At 32.8% G+C, this 22,047-nt stretch overlaps 1 protein-coding gene across 2 annotated transcripts in view; it reads left to right on the top strand.

Annotated features, from left to right (window-relative positions):
• Map3k7 (mitogen-activated protein kinase kinase kinase 7) overlaps positions 1–21,041 on the top strand; it is a 64,509-nt gene extending 43,468 nt beyond the window's left edge. For both annotated transcript variants that reach the window (XM_048810117.1, XM_048810168.1), the window contains 5 exons: positions 60–124; positions 10,940–11,045; positions 15,123–15,184; positions 16,007–16,122; positions 17,768–21,041. In XM_048810117.1, the coding sequence (XP_048666074.1) occupies positions 60–124; positions 10,940–11,045; positions 15,123–15,184; positions 16,007–16,122; positions 17,768–17,948 (530 nt within the window). In that variant the 3' untranslated portion in view covers positions 17,949–21,041. The remainder of the gene's footprint in view (positions 1–59; positions 125–10,939; positions 11,046–15,122; positions 15,185–16,006; positions 16,123–17,767) is intronic.
• Positions 21,042–22,047: the final 1,006 nt, after the last annotated feature.

Genomic DNA, 22,047 nt, shown 5'->3' with positions numbered 1-22,047 from the left:
TACCCTTATTAACCTATTTGAATAGCTTCCATTATTTTACTTTTTTTATTTTTTAAAAGGTAACGGGCAACCAAGACGTAGATCCATCCAAGACTTGACTGTTACTGGAACAGAGCCTGGTCAGGTAAGACTTAACATTCAAATTCTTTGTCTTTGAAAAATGATAGGCAGAAATCAAGCATTAACTATAATATACTCTTCAAAAGTGGTTTTGTGAATTGACCCAAAATTGTGGTTTTGTGAATTGACAATGAACTTAAATATTCAAAAAGCATAGATTCTGTTGTTAATTTAACTGGAAGGATAACTTTCTAAAGTAAGTTTAAACTGAATGAGAAAGTAAATTGTTCAGTATTTCTCTATGTATATGATTTTTATATACATTTTAATAAAGAAATATTCAGTTGTATAATTAATAATTTGTCATTATCATAATACTCTAAAGTGAATCACCAGTGTTACCTCCTTTTTATCAATGAGAGGAGTAAGTAGTTCCCCAATAAGATGCCTTTCTTCTGGGGCCACACAGGACATTGGCATGTGTTTTAATGTAGCATATCCACTGCACTTGTATTTTTGTGAAATATCCTTAAGACAAATATTTAGCAAGCAGTTGGATACACTCCAGAAAGGCATTTATTCCAGTTGTCAAGGTTTTTATTTATATTTCTAGATGTTCTTCTAACCACCCATAATGTTGTTATCACTTCTTTTTTGTAGATAGTCCAGAAAGTGCTATTATTAAACCATTACTGACTAATATAGTGTCTTAACCAACCAGGTATATATAAAAGTAGATCAATCATTAGTTTTTTTGTTATTCAGGTTAATGTACCTAACATATATAATTTATATAACATTCTCTAAAATGATTGAGAACTGATTATGAGATGTGTTGTTGTTGTTTTGTTTTCATTTATACTGAAATAAATTTTGTAAGTACAGCATGCATGTGAAGTAATAAAACTATCACATGATCCGTATTCATGTAAAATTTTAGCATTCTATATTATAAAGAATGTGATTTAATTTGTGATAATTTGTATTAGTATTTTACATCCTGAAAAGTTATTTTATTTCATTTTTATAAAAGACTATAAATGTTAGAGATTCTTTGTATTCATTAATAAAATTTGAAAGCCCTGTATTACCATCATCTTAACTAACTTAACAAAAAATAATTTGAGATATTTAATAAGTATCTTTGATTCTCATTTATCTAGAAATATTTTTATTATACAACTCATTGATTACATGCACATGTACACATATGTTCTTAAAATATACAGACACATTTACTGTATGTTTTATGATATTAGTAACTCTAGATCTTTATTCCTCTTATTCAACAGTAAATTTTTTGGTAAATTTTTTTTTGTGAGGCCCTGGAACTTTTGACTAAAATTTTCCCTTTTTCTTTCCCTCAAATACTTAAAAGCTTTAGTAACAGATAGTTTGACATCTGGTACTTGCTTTGATTCTGGAGAAGCTTGATGAGCTCAGCCTTTTAAGCTCTGTTTACTATTGCTATTGATATTCCAGTTATGAGAACCTCTAGCCAAGTGCTCTCCCTTTGACTAGGAATGAGAAGCCTGCTCTAAGAGACACAAGCAGTGGCTGCTAGTGTGCATGCTTTTCTGTGGACTCTGGAGAAAGGGCATTGCTTTAATTCAGGACTGTTCTCTTTACACCAAGTCTTACTCATTTTCTCATAAGTTCTATATAACTTGTAATCGTGGTTATTAACTCTTTAATTTATAATGATGCTTTCAGGAACTAAGGCAGACTGATTGTGGGACAGTCATTTGCTTGATTTGTCATAGACTATTCTAAAAGATTTGGGTAAGGGAAAGTTTTATATGACTGTAACTTCTGTTCTAAAACAGTTGGTGTGCAACCATTATACAGCCAGTTTCTAAAACTGATCCACTCTTTCAAAATTACTTAAACATTATAACCTTAAAATGCCTAATGTCCCTTTTGGAATAAACTGACAAACAGTAACCCTAATATATGATGAAAACATTTTCCCCTGAAAAGTATGTGATAAATGACCACTAAATTGAACTTTTAAAAATTACTGGTAAATACTCATTATTTGAAAGACAAAAGTATTCATAATGTGGATTCCTAATACTTTGAAGGTATAGTTCTTTCCTGGTAAAGCAGTGATAAGCTGGTTTTTCTGTTTTAGTTTTTGCTTTGTTTTTTTCTGGCCATGGAAATTGATAAACAGCATAAAGAAAAGAATTTTGTCTACCTAGTACATCATCAGAGAGAAAGAATTTACTGATAAAAGTTAACATTACATGTCATTAAAAAAAGTGAACCAACCAAAGTTTATTACTTTGGCTCTTGACTTAAGATACAATCTCAATAAAATGACTTACACTTTTCACCTGTAAACTAGAATTGGTTGTGAGAGAAATAGTGAGCAAAAAAACTTTTTAACTAAAGGCAGCAAGGTAAGCATATGTATTAAAGGTTGTCTCTTTGCAATGTACAACTTACTTTTAACCATGGTTTGCAGTTAATTCAGGACATTTATTAAACACTTACAATGGGTATGGCCCTCCTAGAGGCTTTGAGAAAGACAAAAGAAACCCTAGATATCCAAGAACTGATCTGACACTGAGGTGTCAGTATTGTTAGAAGTTGTTCCGACTCTCACAGTTGTCTATATTATTACGTATGAGACATCATCTTCTAGACCCCAACATCAAACAAGGCTATGCTGAGACCATGGTAAAATGAGACAAAACAAGCCCAGTTTATAATGTTGTCTAAACACAGACAAAAAATAATTCGATGCCACCCACAAAATACCAAACATTGCCCTCTTCCACCTAATATGAATGCTACTTTACTATTTTACTTCATTCTGGTCTGCCTTCCTTATAGAATTGGCACTCCTGTTGATAGCAGCCACTCTACAGTGAACCTCAACTTCCTTAGAGCCTCCCCAAAATCACTCACCTAAAGGCTAAATTCTATAAAAGTTTCTTTGTAAAACCCTCTTACTGACTGACACACACCATGGTACCATATGATAAGTTGTCTTCACAGCAACAAATATTAAACCCAACTCTTAACACAGCAGATTGGTTCTGGTCGTCTTTGGCTGGGGTACACTGACAATACCAATAAAGCCCAGTCCTCAGGGAGCTTTTAGGGCACATCAAACTTATCTGATCAATTGTCTTATGAAAAAAACTATAGTAATAATAGCTTCCCTTTGTTATACACTAACTTTGTACCAGGCAAGCCCTTATAAAAGGCTTAAGATCAATCTCAATAAAATGACTTTTTACCTGTAAACTGGAGTTATATATTATAATAAGTATATATTATCTAAATCTTAACCCTATGTAGAGTAGATATTTTTTTATTGCTTGATTTGCAGGTAGCTAAACTAAGGATTGGAGAAACTTAGAACCTAAGTCTCAATCTTGCTGCTGTTAACTTGTTATAACCAGGTGTTAATGCAAATTTGATTCATGGCCCAAAAACTCTGCTCTTGATCATTCTATCTTTCATATAAAACTGGATGTAATTTGTGTTAGAGTAATCTTAGTAAATGTTAAAAGTTTTGGTTTCTGATAGTCTGCATCATCATTATTTAAATAGTTTTCAGTGATGAGTTCTAACTATCATACATTGAGCAAGGCTAAACTGTAATATTTGTTATGATAATAAGTTTGAACAGAAGACTGCGCAAATTTATTTTTTATACATTTGTGTGAGCCTTTCTGTGTTTCGCTAAAATTATCTGTTCTTGAGAATGCCTACATGCCCCATTTGGAATTCTATCCATTGTAGATCTATATTAGAGATTTCTCTTGGAGAGGCTTCAGTCAGTGAAAATTACAACTTCAAACTGATGCAATTATGATAAACTAGTGAACTGGACAGTCTAAATAATAGCATTTGGCATAAGTTCTTGCCTTAATGAAAATATTTTTCCAGACTTTCAGGTAAGAAATAAAAAGCCAAGCTTTTTTTTTTTTTTTCTTTTTTCAGTATTATAACTTTTAATTCCTTTTTATAAACATAAAATTCTGATCAAAGGCCAATTCTGGTTCATGTCTACTGATGGTAATTTTCCCCTTCAGTTTAAATTTGGCTTAGTGTTTTTTTGCTGCCTTAAATTGCTCTGTAGCATTTCTGTATACTCATGAACACTTTCCTATCCAATCCTGTAATAAATTATGTTTATATATATATATATATCTGAAACTTTTCAGGTTATATGAGAATAAAATAAAGTAATTGTATATGTCTTGAAGGGAGGAACAAAATGTGTTTTAATAGTTTGATAGTATATGTAGCCATCAGAATTTTTCTAGTGATTAAAAAAAAAAGCTACTACATAACCTTCACAGTAGGTTGCAAGCAATAACATAAATTTAACCAGAAATTCATTAAAATATACATTCCTTGACATATAAAGACTTTAGATTATTTATACATATAAATTTAACTCCATATGGCTTTTCTTATAGCTTTAAAGAAAGTTTTGAAACTTAAACTAAGAATATTAGCTTTATTTCTTAGTTTTGTAGCTATAGAAATCTATACAAGTATAACAAGTGTGTCAAATACCTGAAATGCCAAGAGCTTGGGAAAAGGTGAAAAGAAACAAGTAAAAAAAGAATTCTCTTGAGAAAGATTTAAATTTCAGGAGTCTATTCATATTAGGTCCAGATAGCCTTATTTGTTTTAATATTACAAGTGTTCTATGGCCCTTCTGTCCATGTACTAAATCTATTCTTATATTTTGAAGACCTGATTCTTACTTGTACTGTGTCTTGTTTACTCATAACCAATATTGATTATCCTATGTTGCAGTCACATTTACTTTTCCTTTTAAAAATGTTAAAATTTTAGCATAAAATTATACTGACTGGAACCCAGTCTGCCAACACTTTAAAGAAACACTACACTCAATTTACAGTAGAGGGCTGAGAGTATAGATGAGACCATGGGTTCAGTCCCCAACACTGCAAGAGATTAAAAAAGAATTAATGATTTACAATATAAATTATAATTATGAGCAAAGCAGTCTATGCTTCTGAAGTCAAGGCTTGCTTTCAGTCAAAGAAAATTAAAAGGACTCAGTGATAATTTCATAATATAAGATACTTGATTTATCAAGGGTAACAATATCTAAAAAGTACTATTTATATGCACATCATCACTTTGGTGTATGTTTATTCTTCTTGTATACCAAAGGTAAATAAGTTTAAGCATCCATTTTATATGTGAATTCCAAAAGCTCATGTTGACATTTTATTCATTGAGTACTTATGTGGATGTTACATAGTTAACTACTTTCTAAAGCCCAGGTAGTATAATATAAAAATATATATGTTCTCTAAAGAAATTAAAGTACTTTTGAAGAATCAAAAACTTTTGAGAGTAGCCTGGAGTGGTGACACACACCTATAATCCCAACAGCTTGGGAAGCTGAGGGAGGAAGAGTACTAGTTCAAGGCCAATCAGAAAATGAAACCCTGTCCATAAATGAAAACAGCTGGTGATGTAGCTTACTGCTAGAGTGCCTTTGAGTTCCCCAATACTCACTCCCACTTATCCCCCCTCAAAAAATTAGAGTAATATAAAGCATCTCAGGCCCAAATTTATGTAGGAAGTTTTTATAAACATAACCAAAATTCAAAGAAGGAAATATGTCCTTGTAATAGGGTTTAGTCATTTATATGCTTTATAAAAGAACTGATGTTTAAACTAGGAAAGGAATTGTTAAGTGCTACAAGTTTACTCTTATGCCCATCTTGTTTTTACAGCCAGCTTATCCAACATTTAATGAGCATTGTTTTTGTGTCAAGATCTTTAGTGTACATTATTTTATTTGATTTTTACAACTTGATGATATGTTACACTGATTTCATTTACTTTTAACTTATTTGATTCCATTGAGTTTAGACATTACAGAATTTATCTAAAGTTGAACTACTTATAATTGGCAGAGCAGAAATTCAAACTCTAGGTTTTCTTGTCTCCAAAGCCAATTTCTTATCTATAACTTCTTCTCATCCACACTTTATAAATGAGGAAGGCTCAAAGAGGTTGAGTTACATATACAAGTTTCTACAGCCAAAAATACCCAAACAGATTTAAACCCAGGTATGCAAAGTATTAGACTGAACCATTTGAAATTCTGGTACAAAAATAGCAGTTTTATGTAGTTCAGTTTCATACATGTGCTGGCCACTTACCCTTGAATGAATTTGGAGTCAAGATGAAAAGCTGGGAGGAAAACAATGGCAGAAAAAATTGTGAGAGGGGAGAGAATATAGGTGGATAATATATACCTGCTGATCAAGAGTCACAAATGCTTGAGAATATCAGAATTGATCCAATGGCAACCAGTAAGTGAATGGTTTGCATTTGATACAGTGCTAGGCATTTCATCCTTAAACATAGGGTCTGATTTGGTTCACAGAGAAGCAGAACAGTAACAAAAATGACCACATAATGTTTAAAGAGGTCTGAGCTGGACCTTACAGGATCAGGAGGAACAGAACGATGATTGTGATATACAGAAGACCTATGTAGAGTGGCATGAATGAAACTGAGGTTTTGGAATGACCAATCTGATTATGGAGTTAAAAATTGCTTATGGTATAGAAAAGCTTTGGGGAATTTCTAAAGAAATTTCAACAGTACCCAATTTTATCAGTTTTTCTTCAAAATTGTTTTATGATTTTTATCCTTGAAATGATTTTAAAAGTTTCTTTTACTGTCTAGTATCTAATTCGCTGTGCTTTTTCAAGACTTAAAATCATAGAATTTTGACACTGTGTGGAACATTATAAGCCATCACATTCTTAGCCCAGCCCTATCTCTACAGATAAAGAAAGCAAGTTATTGAAGTGCTAAAGTACCATTTCTTAAGCTGGTTGTGGGTTCATGAGTTTCACTTGTCAGGCTTCATAACTAACAAATTATATTCTTGTCCGTGTGTGTGTGTGTGCATGCGTGCACTTACATGTGTATGTATTGAAATTATCAAATTATCAAAGATAAAAAAATCTAAAATGGATTTCCTAAGGATTTTTTTAAGCACCTTTTTCTAGTATTACTAGAAGGTTTGCTAGTAATTTTTCTTTTTATACTGTCCTTATTTAGTGATCAGGTTTTACTGCCTTCACAGGATGAATCAGAAAATATTTCTTCTTTTTCTATTTCTTATAGTAAGTTTTTTAAGACTGGGAAAGTCTGTTTCTTGAGTGTTTGATAGAACTTAACTATAAAACTTTTCAAGCCAATCATGGTGGCACATGCCTGTCATCCCAGCTCCCAGGAGAGCTAAGGCAGGAGGATCACAAGATGGAGGCCAACCTGGGCAATTTAGCAAGATACTGCCTCAAAATAAGGACTGGAGATGTAGCTCAGTGATAGACACCTACTATAACAACTCTATGGGTTTTAGTATTTTCTGTGATGAATCGTCATTTTGGTAACTTGTTTATTTTTTAGAGATTTGTGTATTTCACTGCAAATTTGTAAAAATTGACTAGGCACAGTATTTGTTCTATTTTAAAAATATTTTATACTTTTTTTTTTTTCAGTCCTGAGTATTGAACCCAGAGGCACTTTACTGCTGAGCCACATCCCAAGTCCTTTATTTATTCTTTATTTTGAGACAGGATTTCACTGAGTTCCTTAGGGCCTTGCTATGTTGCTGAGACTAGCCCTGAACTTGCAGTCCACCTCTCAAGTCACTAGATCACAGGCATGCACCACCACACCCAGCTTACTATTTTTCTTTTAGGGAGGCTTACAGTTCAGTACTCTATCTCACCTTGTAAGTTAGATCCCTGCCTTGCAAATTGTCAGTGCTTCTAGGATTTTTTCATATAAATATATGGAATTAAAAATTTTGCTGTATGTTTTTTAGCTGCATTAAGTTTTAAGTTATGTTTAAATTTAGTTTGAATATTTTCTAGTACTCATTTTGTTTTCTTTAACCAGTGAGTTAGTTAAAAATGTTTTTAAATTAATAAATATAGGATTTTTAAAGTTAGTTTTGAAGTCAGTACAAAAGATAATTGCATTTTGTTTAATATGATCACTTTTTTCTAACTTGGGAGCTTATAATATAAACAGTTTTACAAATGTTCCAATTCCAAAGGTGTTGAAAAGAATGCCTGCATTTGACTGGCATAGGGTCATGTATGTTTAGATCAGGTTTGTTTTTTTTATGTAGTTCAGGTTTTCTTCTGTATGTATTTGGGGTTTTGGTCTCTTTATGTATCATATATAGAAGAATATTAAAATTTCTCACTATGATGATAGATGGGTCCCTTTCTCCTTGAAGTTTGGTTATATATTTTTACTTTATTTATCTGAACGATATATAGGTACAACATATAAATTTTGAATTGTCATACTCCAAATTGAACCACTGACTACTTTGTCTCTTTTTCTAATAATTTTTTCCCTAAAATGTATTCTAATATTATTTTCAGGTACTTTATTTTGGGTAGTTTTTTTTCTGGTTATCTTTCTTCATTCTTTAACTTTCTGTTGTCCTTTCTCTCTTTCTCTTTCTGAATTAGGTATGTCTCTGTTAAACAGCATTTAATTAATCCTGATAATCTGATTTGGTTTTTGTTTCCCTTTTTCTTTTCAATGTCTTAACTGTAAAATTTAGCCCATTTACACTTGTTAACTTTTACTGGTAAGTTTTGTGCTTCCTCTTATTTCTTTTTTTCTCATTTCTTACCTTCTTTTGGATTGAATAAATATATTTTTCATCTCATACTTTTTCTTTCTGGTTTGAGAGTTGAATTTTACTACTTCTTTTTAAAAAATTGCACATCTCAGTTTACAGAGCAGTGGGTTTCATTGTGGCATATTTATACTTACATAAAAACATATTTTGACTAATTTCTGTCCCCAGTGTCTCCCCAACCCTCCTCCTTCCTCCCATTTCCTGCCTCTTTTACTCATCCTGAATGAGGATTTTTAAATCCGTTCTCTTCTTGCTTATGCTGTTGTTGTACATAAATTTATTACTATATTGTTTATTTGTTTGGTATTTCTATTAATTAGTCACTGTTCTGGTCACTTAATATTTTAAGTATGTGGACTGATACCCTTGTTTATCAGTATTCCTACTTGCATTGTGGCCCTTTCATCCAAGAAAAATTTTTCTTGCTAAGTACGTGCTTAGGAATTCCTGTGGTATGAGTCTGGATGGTTACATCAGTTTTTGTTCATCTGAAAATGTTATTTGACCTCATTCTTCACATTTTTTTGTTGTTGTTGTTGTTGACTAAACAGTTCTAGACTGGTAGTTTTCAATTCTCACTTTATGGATATTCCACCTTTTTTCTGGCATCTCTTATTGCTGTTGAGATTTTGTAGATAAAGTATTCCTTATAAATGTGTGGGATCAATGGTGTTTCAGATTTAAGACATTTTTAAGATTTTGGAATATTTTTATATATATAATGAAATATCTTGTGGATGAAACCCAAATCAAACAAAATTCTTTTATGTTTCATATATGCCTTATACATATAGTCTGAAAATAGTTTTTTTAAGCCAAAAAGTGCCTTTTTGTTTTTACATTTTAGTTTTAGATGGACACGTGCCTTTTTTTTATTTATTCATTTTAAGTAGTGCTGAGGATTGAACCCAGTGCCTCACACATGCTAGGCAAGTGTTCCTCCACTGAGCCACAACCCCAGCCCCTAAAAGTAGTTTTATACAATATTTTTAGTACTCATGTTATGACTGTAACCTGTCACATGAGGTCAGATGTGGAGTTTTCTACTTCTTGGCATTATGACAGCACTCAAAAAGTTTTGGGTTTCAGAGCACTTCTAATTTCAAGTCTTTGGATTAGGAACGTTCAACCTATGAATCGGTCTTTTTTCTCTGGCTGTTTTGTCTATCTTCTATTTGTCTGTTTTCTAGAAGTTGCCTGTATATGTCCCATGTTGATTAAATTCAGGATATGGCTTTTCTCTTGTTTTTTATACTTGAGATTTGTTGTGGTTGGGATTTGTTATATTTTCCACTGATTCTGGAAAATTTTTTGTGGAAACATTTTTCTCCCCTCTCCCCAACATCATCCCATACAGAGACAGGTTGATTTCCTATCACCATTTTGTCAGTAGATTTTTCTTTTCCTAGTTTACTCTTTCTCTGAGAAGGACACCTGCCCTAAGTTTTAGGTTTAAACACAGGTTCCTCCAGGCTCACCCATCCTACAAAAGGCTAAGGTTTAATTTTCTGGTGCAACAGGCAGTCAACACAAAACCTCTAGGCCATTGGTGTTGTACGATACCCAAGTTTCAGGCCCATTTACCTTTCCTGCTCTCTTGGTCTTGCTTGCTTCAGTCTTGAGTGTTTCTCTTACATTCTTGAAGCTCATTGGTTTCAAAGGGGTAATATGTATGCATGAGTACATATAAATTTATACACACACACACACACACACATACACACATATGTATATATAATGTCTTTAGGGGTTTTTGTTTGATTTGGTGAGGGCAGTGATTAGGATCGAACTCTACTAGGCAAGCCCTCTACCACTAAGTTACATCCTCAGCCCCTAGTTTATTTTCTCAAGAGTGTTTTAGGACCTCTACCCATGGAGGTCTGTTTTTTGCCTTTTAAAGGAAATAGTCTCTTGCTGCTCTTTTTTTGATTGTTTATTTTATTTTTTTGTTTTTCAGTACTGGGGATGGAACCAGGGGTGCTCTTACCACTAAAGTACATCTCCAGTCCTTTGTTAATTTTATTTATTTATTGAGACAAGATCCTACCAAGTTGCCCAGGTGGGCCTGAAACTTGCAACACTCCTGCTTGGGATTATAGCCATGTGCCAGTGCACCTAGCTTTGACATTGTTTTTTTAATGAAAAATCACATTTTGTTTTTTCTGTCACTATTTCCTACAGGTGAGCAGTAGGTCATCCAGTCCTAGTGTCAGAATGATCACTACCTCAGGACCAACCTCAGAAAAGCCAACTCGAAGTCATCCATGGACCCCTGATGATTCCACAGGTGACCAGTCTAGTTCCACATTATAATAAGAAATTGAATTCATCTTACTTACATTCATTTAGTACTGTTATTAATTTTTACAAACACAAGCATTATTTGGCAGTTTAGATGTTCATATTAATAAAATGACTATTTACCAATAAATTTTAAAATATCTTTAAATTCTGTGACAAAGACTGCCTTGACCTCTGCATTGTTTTCTCCTAGATACTAAACACATATTTTGAAGATAGTTGTTTTAGTTTTTTCTAGTTAGGAAGCATATTGTATGCTTGATAATTCAGTCTATGGTTTTCCTAATGTGATCCATCCAACTAGATGATAGTAGTAAAGTCATTAATTTTGACATAACTAAAATTCGTAGAATGGTTAAAATATCCATCCATTATCTTCATCTCAGTCTTTTGTTTTAAGGAATAACACTTAGTGAAAAAAAATTCCTGGTTATTAGCCTGATGGGGAGACTTCATTCAGTTACTTAGACCTTTAAAATTTAATTTAAAGGTGCTGGGGATATAGCTCTGTTGGTAGAGTGCTTGTCTCAAGTGCACAAGGCCCTGAATTCAATCCCCAGTAACACATACACACACACACACAAAAAAAAAACAATAAGAGTTAAGCTAGGCACATGGTGGCACATGCCTGTAATCCCAGAGACTCAGAAGGCTGAGGCAGGAAGACCACAAGTTCAAAGACAGCCTCAGCAACTTTAGTGAGATCCTAAGCAATTTGGAAAGAGACCCTGTCTCAAACTAAAATATAAAAAGGTCTGGGAATGTGGCTCAGTGGTTATGCACTCCGGGTTTTATCCCTGATTAAAAAAAGAGAGTGAGTTATTAAAACTCACCAACATGGATAACTAACTTGCCACAATATCAGTATTTTAGTATTCTGAAGGTATAGAGATGGAATAGTTTCATTTGGGACAAGCAAGAAATTATGTGCTATAGTAGAATTAACTTTTGCCCTAACATTAAGAGAATACCTAACTAAAGACTCAGCAAATATACTTAAATTAAAATATTTATTTATAAGTCAGAGAGGGAAAGATGATCTCTTAGACCTTAGAAAATTAAACCATTTGGGATTTTACATAAGATCAACTATGTTGTTATTAATAGTGGCAATTATAATTAAAATTTAACAGTCAGCTTTCTGTCTTCACAAACTAAAATATGACAGGTATTTATAGCTATTTGGCATGGTTTAGTCAAGTTTATAATTTAAAAAGTAACCGAGTGGCTTTTCTCTGTGTCATGTAAGATAAGACTATGTTTAGCAAGGGGTGTATCCTCTAGTTTTAGTAAGTTTAAATATAGTGTAAATAGAACTCCTAAATTTCATTCCTAGCACAGCTCACCACTACTCAGTTAGAATTTATCATAGTCCTGTTTTTGCCCCCAAGTGGTAGACAGGGAAATGCTCCTGTCAGATTTTATCATTAACATTCAGGTAATATTAGCAGTTTTTGGTTCCTGAACCACAGGAGTACTTTCTCTGACATTCTGGCTGTGCCCAGGTCTGTCTCTCAGCTGGGCAGAGCTTCCAAATTTCAGCCTACACTGATCTGAAAAGACATAAATCAACAATGTGGCATGTTCTTTTCAGTAGCTCTCATAACTGTATTTCCCTGTCTCTCTCTTTTTCTTTTCCAGTACCTAAAAGTGCCACAAGTACCAGAAGTTTCTGTGTGTTTTCAAAGAACATAATAATTTAATAATCAGCAGATAATGAGTGCTTTTCAGTTCCTATTTATAATATAATGGGTCTAAAGAAATACATACCAAGGACCGAGTAGAGGGAGCTGCCGAAAGAGAAACTCACTAAAGAATTTCTTCTGTGCTTAGTACTTTGCAAAGATAGACATTTAAGATGTGGCCTTTCCTTGTAATCATGACTAAAGTCATGATACACATTAACAGTAAATTCATCATGCTGTATAATAAACTACTAAATTTAATAGTACAAGCTAAGCATTTTAACAGTGGAGTGAAATCAATTAAATGTGAGTCCTGGCAGAGTCCATAATTTTTTTTGTACTCTTCAATCCTAAAGCAAAAAGGAAAAGGCAGCATTCCAGGCAGAGACTGCATACTTAAATAATATGAGTAGTAATAAGTATTGCGCAGGAGGAACCAGGAAAGAGATTTTGCCCAATTTAATCAAACCAGTGTGAATCTTGACACTGAGAAAAGGAGGTAAATTTGATTAACTGTTGAAACATTAAAATAATAAACTGGAATAACCTTGCCATTTGCTTTCATAGAGTAATCTCGTTACCAATTATTGGTATTAGAAACTGGAAGCTCAATTTCAATTTAGATATAAATGAGAAAGTGAAATCCTTCTTGGTTTTAGAAAAAAGGTGAAATTCAATTAAGAACTTACATGGAACAGCTTTAGTCATGTGAAAAACATAATGCTTGAACTTTTTCCCACACGCACTGTACTGAGAAATGTTAATTCTAAAATTATATCAGACACAGAAATCTGATAAAATAGGATATATATAAGGTATCTATGTTTTAAATAAGAATAACAGGAGTGGAAATACTAAATATTCACAATATTCAAATATTAAATATTCAGGAAGCTTTTTCAAGACAATTTTTCCTATTAAGTCAGGGATATATCATTTTTAGTCAGTTTTTGTTTTATACAATGCAGCATTTGAGTGGGAGCATAATTGAAACTACTGTTGGGAGTGTGGAGAAAGTTGGTGAGAGAAATAACAAAGTGTTTTCTTGTTTAGTACTTTTTGAAAACATTTATATTATGATTTTAGGATAAGAGCCTTAAGGCTCTACTGGGCTATATTCTCTGTGGCATCCCAGTATTTAACAGACATTACTTTAAAAAAAAAAAAAACATTACTTTTTCAATGAAATATAAGCTTGACTATTTAAAATTGCACTTCATTTCTAATTCTCCATTTACTATCAATAGTAATAATAATTACCACCACCTTGTGTTGAGTGCTTAGTTTGTACAAGCATTGTGGGAGGGTTCCTTTCAGACATACCTCATTTGGTCTGATTTAGCTTATTAGCTTTAGTAGTAACTTGTGAGCACATTCTTAATGGCTTAAAAAGAAGAAGAAACCTAAAGGTTAGAGGCAGAGCTAGTGGTGAGGCCCTGAGTTCAATCCCTAGCACTAAAGGAAAAAAAATAAAAGGTAATCTTATAAATTAAGAGGCTACTGAACCATCAAACTTCCTTAGTTTTTTATTGGTTTGAATACAGCACCTCCTTGTCATCCTGACCTTGCCTTTACCCATACCACTCCGTCAAGTTGTATGGCAGTTTTACCCGCTTTGAAACAGAAACAAAAGTTTATGTAGCTCAGTGGTAGAGTGCTTGCCTAGCATGCTAGAGGCCCTGGGTTTTATCCCCAGCATTGGGTGTCAGGTCAGGGGGCAGGGAATAGGGAGCTGCCTGTTCAAATAGTTTGATAGAATTGGTTGTTTGAATTAACCAATTGAACTGTTTGGGGGCCTGACATTGAGGCACACTTCTAAATTTTTTGTTTGTTTGTTTGTTTCCATATCGTTTGTATGGATAATGTACTCACATCAGTAATATCTCTTCTTTCTTCTCATTCTCATTGGGAGGGACAAGTTGAGAGGTTCACATTAGAATCTGTGTAAGTTGAAAATGATCTACTGGAAAAGAATGCTTGCTTCTCCCTTTACCTATTTACCCTGGGACAGAGTTGACCCAGCCATAATTGTAAACATAGTATAATAAAGAGATTTGGGATTTGATTAGGTAGGGTCAGGGCTGAATATAAAGGTCTCATATCATTATTTTTGTTTTAATTAAGAAAAGGCTCATAAGCTTTAACATTGTGTTCTGTTTTGTTTATAACAAACTTAAATCACAGAATGTGATTGTACTTTAATATATATAATCAGATGTGCTCTCTTTACCTTTAGAAATCAAAATCACCCTTTTCATTACCAATAGCAGTAACTTTTGTTTGGTATACTACTTACTTTATGTAGATAAACAATATTTTGTGCATACCTTCTTATTGTTTATAACAGAAAATAAATAAAATATATGCTTGAATTCCAGATACCAATGGATCAGATAACTCCATCCCAATGGCTTATCTTACACTGGATCACCAACTACAGGTAAAGGAGCACTTTCTCAATGGAAGTTTACTTTTTTCTTCTTAGGGAGATTGTCTTTGAAGCTGACTATTATGTTTTTATTCATCCTTGTATATTCATTTATATGCTTATAGCATAAATAAACTTTAAAATCAAATTAAAATAAAGGATTTTTAGTTAATTTATTCAGATTTAAGACTGGCAGAATCATATGTTCTTATCGTAACAGTCGTGTTAAAATAGTTCCATATCTTTGTTCAAGACTGCCAAGCATAGCATTTTCGCTCTCTAATTTTAGTGCATTAAAATATAAAACTCATAAACTCATCCCTATTTAATACATTTTGTGATGCATTCTTATGTTCATAGTGACCAAGAATGTAAGTAATATACTTTGGTGCTTCCTCACAAGTATGAGAGCTAAATATCTCTTAGGAGCTGGACTCTGTGGCACATACCTTATACCCACCTATTTAGGAGATTGAGACAGAAGGATTGAAAGCTTAAGGCCAGCCTGGGCAAGACCCTGTCTGGGAAAAAAAAAAAAACCTTTTAGTGTAACACAGTTTGGCAGCCTGAAATGTCATACCAGAAGCTGCAAGTACTCTAGTCATATTTCTCTAGAACATGAAAGTGTTAAAACAGCAAGTATCAATTTAAGTTCTGAGTTAACTCTGACAAAAAGACATGAACATTTTCTAGGGCATGATTTAACACTTATTTTTAAAAGATTGTTGCTTTAGTGCTATAAAAATATATCACAGTCTCTGTCTTAATTCTCGTCTTAGCTAAAAACTGAGATTTGATTTTAATTATGTTTTAACATTCCTGATTTATTTTCAGCCTCTAGCACCATGCCCAAACTCCAAAGAATCCATGGCAGTGTTTGAACAGCATTGTAAAATGGCACAAGAATATATGAAAGTTCAAACAGAAATTGCATTGTTATTACAGAGAAAGTAAGTCTTAAGTTTTAAGTGCCCTTTGACTATTTTTTATGCAAAACTCACCCTTTTGACTATCATATTTGTACTAAGGAGAATAAACTAGTGCTATATATACAGGTGTTATATGTTCTCAGAGTTTCAAAGTTGGTCGTAATTTGGGTTACCAACATTCAGGTGTGCTTCATCTTACAAACAATTTTGTACACATATTCTTTCAGATCTTTGTTTATGAGAATGGGAGTACTTGTTACAGGGCTTTATTTCATATCATTGAGTATTTTTCTGAGGAATTTTACACCTATATGTGTTTTTCTGAGAGTTACAGAAACTGCCTTCCTCCCATTTTTAAGAAATCAAAGAGCTAGGAATTTAACTTAGCAGTAGAGCACTTGCTTAGCATGTTCAGGGTCCTGGATTCAATTCCTAGTACTAGAAGAAAGAAAAGAAATCCAAACCAGTTTCCACACTATTCTATGCTCAGTTCTTTAATTAAAAAAAAAAAACCCTAAGCATAACCCCCCCATATAATTTTATGAAGCTGATTTATAAGTGGAAACAAAAATCAAAGGAAAAAAAATGGTAATAAGATTCCTTCTATTAATTTTTCTCTACATAAAATTCTTGTTTTCCAAAATAATGCATGAGACGTTTGTGATTTTACTTCAAAATAAGAATTTTATCACAATTTTTCATACAGTAATTTAACTGAAATCAATGTGGTATTGTAAAGGTAAGCCTGAAAAAGAAATTAAATATTATAGTCTAGAAATTGTAGATGTTATTGTAGAACTGCTGGCACTTGATGTTGGTTTAAAAAAAAAAAAAAATCCACATTTCTTTTTTTCACATATTTAATCAGTGCTCTCTGAAAGAAGAGTTTTGTTCAGAAAAAATAATGGTGGATATAGGGGAATGTGAAAACTATGGCAGTTTTAATCAATTTTAAGTATTTAAATGAGAAATATTGGGAAGTTATTTTGTTTGAAGATTTTTTTTTTATTAGTTATTCATTTATATCCAGTAACCTCACTTTAGGAGCTAATACTCTATCCTTAAGTAAAAGGGGCTGAAAGAAGTTTGACTAAAAACTCTGAGAGTCTTTCCTAAAAGTGTCTGCAAATGTAAGTGGTTTAAGTGTGGTTTATATTGTTCTGTTTTAAAATAGGAAAGAGCTTTAAGTTGGATAACATCTCTTTTAACTAGCTTACAAATGTTCTATTAGCTACCACTCAGCACTGTAAATAGGATTGTGACATCAGCATATGAATATGAGTACATGAGTATAAAAGTAGAATATGAATTTTTAAAACTTCGGTGTTATTTTCCTGTGATGGGCTAGAGCCCTTTTTTTCCTTCCTTCACAAAAAGAAGATAGCAAATGAAAAATTCTCTGAAGTTTTTATTTGACCACATAATCTAATTCATTGATTGTCCAAAGACAGTTCCCTATGAAAGGATTATGTTATTTGTATGGTGATACCGTAAGAGTGGGCGATAGTTTCCATTGTGGCCCATACTTTTATTTGACTCATGTACTTAAGATACAAAAGATAGACTCAAAATAAAAGTTCTCATTAATTGAGCTTCTAGCATCAGCTAGTTAAGGAATCAATTTTTGTATCCTTGGTGATATTTATTATGTGGTATTTCCTTTTAGGCAAGAACTAGTTGCAGAATTGGACCAGGATGAAAAGGACCAGCAAAATACGTCTCGCCTGGTACAGGAACATAAAAAGCTTTTAGATGAAAACAAAAGCCTTTCTACTTACTACCAGCAATGCAAAAAACAACTAGAGGTCATCAGAAGTCAACAGCAAAAACGACAAGGCACTTCATGATTCTCTGAGACTGTTTAAATTTTAAAATATGCAAAGAAAAACTTTTTTTAAAAAAAAAAAGAAAAACCCTATGACAATTCATGAGTATTAGCTTTTTGGCGTGTTCTGAATGCCACCTGCCTATATTTGCTGCATTTGTTACGTCATTTATTTTCTTCTCATGGTGGATATGGATATGCAGTTCCACTGTCTCGTTGAATTTCATGATGGCCTCTATGACTTGGATAAGCAGCAGTTCTCAGCTTCAGAACAGATGCAGTGAACTGTGGGTATATATGCATGCTCATTGTGTGAAGGGTAGCCGAACAGAACGTGGGTTTTCAAACTAGCTGCCATGTGCAAACATCGACCTTTTTTCTATTTCAGAAGTAGAACCTCGAGAATGAGTTTGTTCTTATGTCTCATCTCAAAAAACTAATAATTTTTTCCCAAAAGATGATATACACCAAGTTAAAGACAGGGTATTATAAATTTAGAATAATTGGTGGTACATTGCAGAAATATAGAACCTTTAGGGTTAGTTTATGGTAATGGCTTTGATGCCACCTTGGATCAGTACTGAACACAGTTCCATCTGTAAAATATTTAAAGGTAAGTGATGACTGCTGTATTAATGGAAGCAATTTTGTTAGTTTTCATCAAACTAAAAATTGTTCATGATACAGTGAACAAAATGAAGCTCTTTTTTTAAGGCATAAAAACTTTGAATTCTGTGTGTATGTGTGTTGAAACTATAAAGCTTTTATGACTCAAACATTAATTTCTCGTAAATGAAATTAAAGGCAAAACAATATGGTCTAGCTTAAATGATCATTCCTTCCTGCAATGATTAATTGGATTGTTTTACCACATATTTTTAAAAGCTAAAGAGAAAATAGTGGAAAATGGAAATAATTTTGTAAGCTAAAAGGCCTCTACTTAGATTTCTTTTGATAACACCAAATAAGGAATAAACCAGGAAAATCAGAAGTTAGTACAGAAGTTAAAATAGTCAGAATAAACTCATCAGGTATCCTACTTACCTTCAAAATTGAAATAATTGATTTTCCTTGCAAGCCCATCTTGGAATGTCTGCTGCCTTTTCAACACTTCCAAGACAATTTCAACACTTATAAAGAGAATATTTATATTGTTAACAGTAACTTTGCTACCAGCCTTCGAAATAAGAGTAGTAAAATGTCATTGAAGTAATAATCTACACAAGGTCTATTTTTTTCAGTTGGTATTAAAACAAATCACATTTTGATACCAATACAAGAGCATCTTTTAAATATGAATGTCATCAGTTTCGTTTTTATAGCTCGGTGTTTAGAAGATAAAATAAAAAAATGAAAGCATAATTGCTCTGTTCATTAGAATTCTGTCATGATTGTATTGCTGTGTTTGGTCTGTTTCAGATAAACAAGCGGATCTAAGAAGTTACCAAAACTGCTGGGCATGGTGGCGCATGCCTGTAATCCCAGCGACTCGGGAAGCTGAGACAGGAGGATTGCAAGTTTGAGGCCAGCCTTAGCAACTTAGTGAGGCTCTAAGCAACTTAGCAAGACCCTGTCTCAAAATAAAAAGGGCTGGGATGTAGCTCATTGGTAAAGCACTCCTGGTTCCACTCCAAGTACTCCCCCCAAAATTATAATAAGTTATAAAAGCTGTTCTTAAAAATGTAAAACAGGTAACTTTTTCTTCCATTATTTTTTCTTCCTCCCACTGAGTTTTATAATCTCATGTGTATACAAGCAATAAATGTAAAGGACAGTTCATACTAAACTGTGTCATTTTTAGTTTCTTAAGAATCTGTTATTAGAAAGCTTTTAGGAACTTAATATCTTCTATCACTTGATTTAAATAAAAGGAGGGTTATCAATCCCATATAATTTAACTATTAATCTGATATTAATATTGGGCTCAACGTAATAGTAAAATAAAATTGGCACAGAAAATAACTATAGACTAAAGGAAAGCATAACTCAATCATAGCAATTGTACTTGTGTGTACATCTGAAGAGTCACTGTTAAGCAGCCTTTCTAATTATCTCAGAGCATGAGATATCCAAGTGTAAATGCTAGGGCTTGACTTTCCATAAGGATTTAGCATTAGAGAGTTCAGATTTCATTTCTAGACACTGATGTCTTTTGCTATGTTTTAAAAGACTTAAAGGGAAAATTTATTATTATTTTTGTTATTATCATTATTCATGAAGATACTTCAAAAAAATATCAACATGGTAAATGGAAAAAAAAAAGTAGTAGGTTTAGTCATGGTTTCAAATGCAAAAGGCTGTTGAGAAATTGCTGTTTGTTTACAATGAATTCCTTGGGATTTTCAGTTTTGTAGTTGTCCTGGACATTGAGAGCAATTCAGCCTTATTCTGTTTGCTGATCTGTTATCCCTAAAAATGGGGGAAAGCGGGTACTGTGGAGAATTAAAATCCATGGCCAGTTTCATCAATGTCTTTGCCCATTAAAACTTCAAATAGAGATGTTATCAAGGTAACCAAACTTTTTAGTAATTCTGGTTTTAAATTTATTCTGACCATCATTTTTGGGGTGGAAATAGCAAACAGGGAAATAAGATTCAAAATTATTCTAGTCTAAGAAATTCAAAAACAATCACTGAACAAATAAATACTAATTTTATTTTATTCTTCCCTCCAGGGAAAGAAAGCAAAGCTTTTATCTTATCTAGAGGGATATATTCCTCAGCAATAGAAAAATGTTTGAATAAAAATGAGTTATAGCAACAGCATATTGAAAAGATTTGTTTAAAAATTATTTACAGATGTTTGACTTTTCTTTACTGAAGTATTTTTAAGCATTGAATTTTTTTTTTCTTCAAGTTACTCCCATGTGCCTAATTTCAGTTCCTGCTGTAGCCCAAAATCACAGCTCTTCCCTGTGAGACTAGTGTTACTCTGTAAATGTGTGTGGTTTTCACTGTTTCTCTCTTCAAATGGTAGTAAGTTCTACTTTGACTTCTGTCATTCAGAACATGTGTAAAATGATGTAATACAGAAATTCTTGTGCATACTGTGTAATTGAAGGAAGCTTTTTAGATTTATTTTTTGTTTTTAATAAAATTCAGATTATTATTCTAAACTGGTATATAAAATGGTAAATGGCTTATGTCAGCAAATGAGCTGTTGCGTTCACTCTAGCAGTATATTTGCCTAACACAGAATCTAATAAAAACTGAAACATCAGTATTTTTATAATATTCAACACTGTTAATACCATAATCTTTAAGAAGTCTGAGTGATTGGCCAGTTAACGCATTATCTTCTGCATTTCAGAATTTTGAGTTAAATGGCTGCTTTTCATAATTTCTTGAGTCTTAATTTGTATGAAGCATGACATTACAGATATGTGACTCTTTTTTTTAATATTTCTTTTTTAGTTGTAGTTGTCAATACCTTTATTTTTATTTATTTACATCACCCCAACCTTCATTTTTGTAAATTCATACATTAATTTTCTCATGTCTTCAGTATTTATTGATCACCTGTTAACAATCTGAGCTGCTGTTATTGATGCCAAATTGTGGTCCATTTCAGTCACACAGCAGTTAGGTAGTATTCTCATCTTTCAGATAGGAAACTGGGCTACTAAAGGTTAAAATGTTTATGTGGGTGTGGTTTTCCATCATTGTCACTTGTTTTAGGCAGTATCTCATTCTTGAGGATTCTGGCCACTGTCTGCCCATGATGTGAAGAAGAACATAGGAAATATTTTAAATTGAATGGCAAAGGAAGAGGAACTTAAGTAATTCCCAACTAGCAGGCACAGAGGCTTTGTGACCACTCTGTTGGAGCCACAAGCCAATATTGAGGTCTACATGTGTCTTTTAAACCCAAATCTTTGCTCTAAACAACTTTGTGACCAAGTTCTGAAGTATTTCAAGCTTTCACATTTAAATATTTGGCAGGTGGAGTGTCTTCATCTTTCTACTTATTTCACCTGAAAGAAATGTGCCCTCAAAATGAAAATAAAATAACCATATTATGAGTCTGCTCTAGATAAAAGACTTTTCTTTCCAGTCCACTGGAAAGTAAAGTATAGCCTGGATTTTTTCACTAAGAGACCTCAGATAACCACTGACCTGCTT

This window comes from Marmota marmota, unplaced genomic scaffold (genome assembly GCF_001458135.2).
Source record: "Marmota marmota marmota unplaced genomic scaffold, marMar, whole genome shotgun sequence".
NCBI lineage: Eukaryota > Metazoa > Chordata > Mammalia > Rodentia > Sciuridae > Marmota > Marmota marmota.
Note: the sequence above shows the minus strand (reverse complement) of the source record. Positions and strands in the feature narration are given on the sequence as shown.